The following is a 6,576-nucleotide window of genomic DNA, read 5'->3' as shown; positions in this document are numbered from 1 at the left end:
ACACTAGTCCTACCTGTGGCCCCTCCAGAGATCCCATTTTGCAGCAGTTCAGATGAGTAAGCCTTCCCCTAGCTGGTGATATGGAGGCACACAGGTCCCTTCTTTCCCTATCCCATGATAGTGTCTACAGTCTCTCTTGGTCTTGCATATTGTAGGTCTTCTGTGAGGTGTGAAATACATGGTGGGGGTTTCCTGTAGATGGTGGGCAACCCAATACCAGAATGGGGAGAAGTAGAATACTTTGCTGAGCAGTGAAATCAAAGTGGGAGGCATTTGATTTTCATGGAAAAGGAAGGCCATGAAGATCTGCAGGTTTGAGCACGGTGGAAGCCTCTGTCTGACCTGGAAGAGGCGAGGGGCATAAGGCTCAGAGATGCACTGCCCCAAAGTGTTCGGCTAGCTGAAATGTGTGATATGAAGTCACACTGTAAAGGGGTTTATGCAAAACCAATCTTAAGATATTTGCCTTCTGCCAATAAAGAACATCTGCTATCCAAAAACATAGGTCATTAATGTTTACGAGGCACTGAACAGACATATCAGGATCTCTCTCTTATCCTGCAGCCCTGCAGTCCCTGAAGCCAAACTCAAGCGAGTGAGTTGCACGTGTAATGCTAACAAGGAAAGCAGAAACGTCCAAAATCTTGTGTCTGATATTTCAAATGAGTGAGGCTCTCCCCTGGATTGCAAAAGGGAAGAGATATACACACTAGTGGCTGTACTGTATGTATGCAAAATGCACCTCTTCCTCATACATACAATTTACCTTTACAAGGTCCTTTACAACATCCATTTTGTTGAGCAAAAGACAAACTACTATAAACCTTGCATAGTACCGAAGCTTTTTGACCACCAGTTCAGGCCTGAAAAAGAAAAAAATGAAGAACACTTAAAGAGTTGTTATAGGAAAGGATTACAAAGGCAGATTGGTAAATCGAAGCGTCGTTCAAGAACATTATATTCTTCACCACTACCATGACATACAGTAAGATTCACCCCTGCACGGTTTCACCGGGAAAGGGAAAAAGAACTGCAAACTGGGACAGATTCTCTCCTGCCTCTGAATTACACCAGGTGTGGGACAGGGCCTGTGGGAACCACTGTAGTACACAGAACCTAGCAGAACTCAGAAGCAGGAGAAATCTATGGGGTTCCAGCCAACCAAGGCCAAGTCCCTCAAGTGTTTCCAACCCGCCAACTTGGCATGTAACTCCATACCTCAGAGATTCTCAGCATTAAAAGAAGATATCACTTCTATGGATCTTCCTCAGTTGTAGAAATGTGACCTATTGGCCAGTACATAAGACTGAGGGCAACCTTGATGTGTCACAGCATCCCTATAAGCTAGCCCCATCTGAGGAACATACCCAAAGGAGGCACCTCTCTCGTTACTTTCAGGAATCACTCATGCACAGACAGGACCATGTTTCTCTAGTCAGTTGTGCTGGGGCTGGAGAACTGCCAGCAACACCGCACTTATGAGATGCTTTGATTAGAAACAGGTTCTTGTATTCCCTCAACTCACTCAGGCAGAACCAAAATAATCTCCCAGTTCCACAACACTAGAGGCAATTCCCAGTAACAGCACTGATAACAAGGGCTGAGAAGAACAAAGTTGAGCAGCAAGACCCTTTTTCTGTAGCTGAAGGCAAGTGAAAATCTTTTTAGTCTTCTGACAAAACTTTCCATTTGCACTTGCCCATTTAATCAGTTACTGGATTAACAAAGACTTCCTCCAACAACACTCCCCTTACTCCAGTTCTTTTCCCTTGATCAGTTTACAATTAATTGCTGTGTCTGCCCACTGCCCTAGTCCTGAAAAAAGCAGGTCAAAAGTCATACCTGTCTTCTTTATTGACTTGGGAGTAATACGATCTCTGTCTAATTGCTGAATAGAAAGAGAAGGCCTCATTCAAGTAGCTGGTTTCAGATGTCCGCAGGCTGTAGAGAAAATACATTAGCTCACTGCTTCAAGAAGAGATGGATGCTAGACCCTTCCTGGTTCCTCAGGTGAGTTCAATGAAAGCTCGCTTCCCACTCTCTGTGTATGCTGGTAAGACAGATTCCAAAGGCTAGATTTTATCTGCCCATTTAAGATAGCCAGCAAAGACAAGAGCAACCAATCTCCATGTCTTCAAGATCTGGCTAGAACCAAGATTCTGGCTCATTCAGAAGAGCTTCAAAAGAGCAACTCAAAATGCCCAACCTGGTAATTTAACCTATTCCCGAGGTGTCCTGCATTGTGCATGTAGACTGCTTTCCCCACTGTGCATGTCGATGGATTCACTTACTAATAATGATAGTAGAGCTGCCCAATCTTGGAGGCAATTTCCCCAATTTGCCACCGCTTTAGGCCATACCGATTGTCCAGAACTTGCCTATACCAAGAGAAGGAAGAAGAGAATTTAAGCATATCCCCTTCATTTCTTAGAGCAGCACACCATCCAAGCCAAAAAACCATTCTACAGCCTGCTTTCCTTACTGACACTGGCATTCTCCATGACTACAAACCAGCTCTGGCACAACTATGTGCACAACAGCAGGGCCACGTGCCAAAAGGAGAGATTATATAGCACCAGCTGTATCCTTGTATCCCCACTGGGACTAGGGTCTCACGCACTACACAATACCAAGAGAGAGAGAAATACTAAAGAGTCCAGTGGTGATGGATCTCTAGAGCATGCTCTTACCTATGCTGCTGTTGAAATTTCCACAGTTTGGTGTAAACATCAAATGTTCGCCCAAAATAGGACTGCCACTGCTTCTGTCCATACTGAGGTAAATCCCTGAAAAAGACAAGTGACAGACGCAGAGAACACCCTGGAAGTACTCAACCAGCCCAGAATGAGGGTGGCAGACTCCAATTCAGAGAAGGAACGGGTTTTTGTCCATTTAGAGTTGAAACAGCCTTGAACAATTCATTAAAATTCTATTTGTCAGAACACCTGCAGACCCATATTCACGTTTCCCTGTAGCTAGAGCAACTGAAATCTGGGCAGGAGGGTCCTGGGTTCAAACACTGGACCAGGACTTGTTTCACACTTGCTAATGGCACTGCTGTACTAGACAGGTAGTGTATTGGAAACGCCACGTTACACTCAGGTCATACACAGAAAGACTCTGCACTCAGACTGTCTGTGTGCATCTCACTTGCTGATTCCCACTCTCAACCTGAACAAAATGCTTTTTAGTTTGAGATCGCAGTGTGCTGGGCACAAAAGAAAGAACCCTCCAAATACTCTCTGCCTTGCAGGTCACACACAATCATTAAGAACAAAAAGGTTCTTAAGGCATGTCTACTGCCCATGTGAAAAGTTACTTCAGTTCTTTATTTGTTCCCGATTCAAGACAAAAAAGTTTCTTTTGTGAACAGTGTCTCAAGTCACTGAGTTGGTTCATGAACCCTATGCAAGAAAGAGCCAGCTACATCTGCTAGAAGCAGACAGGAGAAGCCTTAGGCTCCCCCATCTGCAAGCTCCAAGGACCAAAGCTCTTTAAACAGCACCCAGTAATTGGGTGGGTTGTCCAAACAGAAAACCAGTCCCTGCTGACCTCTCCCCTATCATAGCTTGTGTGCGCCTAAATTGTTATAGAAAAGCCCCCAGTAAGACATGAAGGGTGGGAAGGGCTGTAGAAAGGTCAACCAGGAGATAGCATGGCATGGTGGCTGAAGAAATGGAAAGAACAAGGCGGCAAAGAGGGATCTCCAGTACACCATGGCTGTAATTTTTTTAAAACTGTGCTCCACACAAGGTAGGAAATTAACACTCCTTTTGCTTATGAGTCAGGTCCACGTGTCATGCACCTAGAGAGAAACTAGCAGAGTTATTTTATAGAGGGAAACAAGTATTGGCCTTGTCCCCATACTGGCCTGGAAAGCCATTCCCATGGCTGCTGCTGATACTATGATACAGATGCCAAAGAAGTAGGGAAAGAAGTTGCCGAAAAGCGACTCCCCTCGAGGCTTGCAATTACCGTTCTGTGCCCTGTGAACAGCTTGCGGAGTTGGCATGAGTGGGACTCCAAACGGCCCAGAGCCCATAGCGCATGAGAGAGGAGCACTACACCAAGTAACACAAGCCTCAGAGCATCTTACACAAGAGGGAGGACAACTCTGGCTCAGGAATCAGCACAGTTCTTCCACATTGAGAAACTTATTCTGTACATGGTTCTTTTCAGAAAACATGTAGCCATGCTGCGAAAGGAGAGGTGTGAAGGCACTGTGCCCACCTCCTTGGTACACTCCTCGCACTGCTCTGCAGAGATTCCTCTGGCTCCCTCTCTAGCCCATCTAGCAGGGTGGAGATAATGTGTTCCTTACCCTATAGACACACTCCCTTCATCCCTACCCCTCCAAAAAGGTGATAGCACAATGGTCAATGGGGACAAAACAAGAAGGATTCTTTTAAATCAAGTTCAAACGAAGTAAAATCCAACAGGTTTTTTAAAAGTTATATATTAAAAATCCTACATACAATTCAAGTTTGAAATTCTTACAGCCTGTAAGAATTATAAGCTATAAGAATTGTAGGTAGTTTAACTTTTTATATTATGTAAAAGTCTTGACTTTTTAATGTAAAAAGTTAAACTACCTACAATCTATTAGAATAAATATATTAGTCTGCATGTTTACTGTTGAAGTTTTACAGAAAAATCAAACCGATAACTGGCAGAAATCACCGGCTAAGCACCGAACAATTCTGGTTCTAGAAATGCTAAATGCCAGCTTTTGACAATAATGGCCTCTTCTGCCGGTACAGAGAATATTTTCTTTCTTTCAGCTTACGACTAGTTCCACTGAAATGACTAGTCCATTCAAAGTTGAGAAAATGACTGGGAGCTAAAAAGAGAAGCAGAAAAGCTTGCTTTCCCCTCCCAATCTCTGAATAATACCTAGGTGCGAGAGGATGTGATGCGTGTTCTAAAGCCTTGTAGAACAGCAATCAGAAGCAATCAATTCAACTCACTAACAAATACCCAAATACATCAGCTTCAATGCAAAACACGCTTTGCATTTAGAACCATTTCCTTAACTTACTCAGCATAGTTAAACTGCTCCTATTTCATTAATAAAAATCCTTGTTTTGGGCATAGATTCATTTCCAATTTTCTTCCAAATACAGTGTGACAAAACCAAGTAGAAATCAATTATTTAATTAAACAGAATTACCGCATGCACCATTTGCTAACATAAAACGTAAAAACAAAGGAACCGAACACTGTACATTAAGAGATAAGTGCTGAAACATATATGTGTAAGGATAAGAATGAGTCTTCCTTGTTAGTAAATCACACACTACACTCAGAGAGCAACATGTTTCAGTGGTTAACGGGCAATTAGACTATTGCTACTTTTGGGAACTAAACTAAGTACAAATACAAATACTGAAGCCGATTTATACATAAAGCAGGATTATTGGACTTGGCCATGTAACACAGCCCACTCTAGGAGCAGTAATTATGCTCTTCTACAGCAAGATAAAAGGGAGATCATACAAAAAGCCCTCCTACCCAGCATACACACACTCTTCACATTTTGTCTGCACTGTAGCTCTGGGGGAAGGTCCTTTGTCTGCATGCTCATTCCCTACCTCTTCACCTTGCCCTACCCTGCCTACCCAGCCCCTTCTATTCTGTGCCTGTTGCTTCACTATGAAAGCCCAAAACACTTCTATAAAATTCACCATTTCCAAGCTAGCTCAGCATTTAAGGTTCGTTCCAATGAGGCTAGACAATTAACAACCAGTAACAGTGCTTCTGCCCTTGCAGTACACGTGAAGGGACCACTATTATGGATAGAAACCGTTGTTTCGGCACACACATTTCAAGCAGCATGCAAGCCGAATTGCAGCCAGAATAGCTGCACAACACCATGCTGTTCCTGGGCTCCCCTGGGAACAGGGAGGGTCTCCATGGAAACAGACTTGTTCTTTTGATAGTATCCTGACAGCACTTCATTTATGACAATACATCACCACCGCTCTAGGTGGGGCAGCGGGGAGAAGTACCATTTAATGCACAGTTATTAGATCACCCTCCTTTGAATCCTGAGGATTTAAAGCCTGCAAACTAGCCCTATTTGCTGAGAATGGTCCCAAAGTATTGCAAAGCTTATCATTCTTATATAACAGTGGGGCTGTTGGGCAGCTTCTCCTATCCACCCAAGCAGATGGAGTGCACAGTCCAGGTAGAGACAAAATACATAGTGCATCTGGCAGAGACCAAAGTTGCATTGGCTTACAGCCAAGTTAAGGAATATTTTTTTTGGACAGCACCAGGTAGAAACTGTCACACACAGACATGGCTCAGAAACAAAAAGAGGAGACCTGAAAAGATCCAGAGACTTTTAGCAGGTCTATAGCAGCAATGCAAGGAGCAAGAGCTGCACTTGGATTTAACTGGAAAGCTTTCAGCAATGATGTGTAACATCTGGAGCCTCAAATTAATTCCTGCCTTGGGGAAGTGACTGGGGAAGGGGCTTAGTCTACTCTTGTTCATGAACATGCAGATGCCCAAAGAAGGCAGGAGGAAAGCTTCCCAGCTAGTAGCTTTCTAGCCTCTAAACTCCTTTATAGT

The 6,576-nt window shown here is 43.7% G+C and overlaps 1 protein-coding gene across 2 annotated transcripts in view; it reads right to left on the bottom strand.

Moving 5' to 3' along the window:
- Positions 1-6,576, bottom strand: part of SCAI (suppressor of cancer cell invasion) — an 84,347-nt gene that overhangs the window by 27,019 nt on the left and 50,752 nt on the right. For both annotated transcript variants that reach the window (XM_019510899.1, XM_019510900.1), the window contains 4 exons: positions 2,691-2,786; positions 2,292-2,378; positions 1,843-1,941; positions 767-863 (listed from right to left, as the gene is read on the bottom strand). In XM_019510899.1, coding sequence (XP_019366444.1) covers positions 767-863; positions 1,843-1,941; positions 2,292-2,378; positions 2,691-2,786 — 379 coding nt within the window. The remainder of the gene's footprint in view (positions 1-766; positions 864-1,842; positions 1,942-2,291; positions 2,379-2,690; positions 2,787-6,576) is intronic.

This window comes from Gavialis gangeticus, unplaced genomic scaffold, assembly GCF_001723915.1.
Source record: "Gavialis gangeticus isolate Ggan-Ray unplaced genomic scaffold, GavGan_comp1, whole genome shotgun sequence".
NCBI lineage: Eukaryota > Metazoa > Chordata > Crocodylia > Gavialidae > Gavialis > Gavialis gangeticus.
This window is presented reverse-complemented; position numbering and strand designations above follow the sequence as displayed.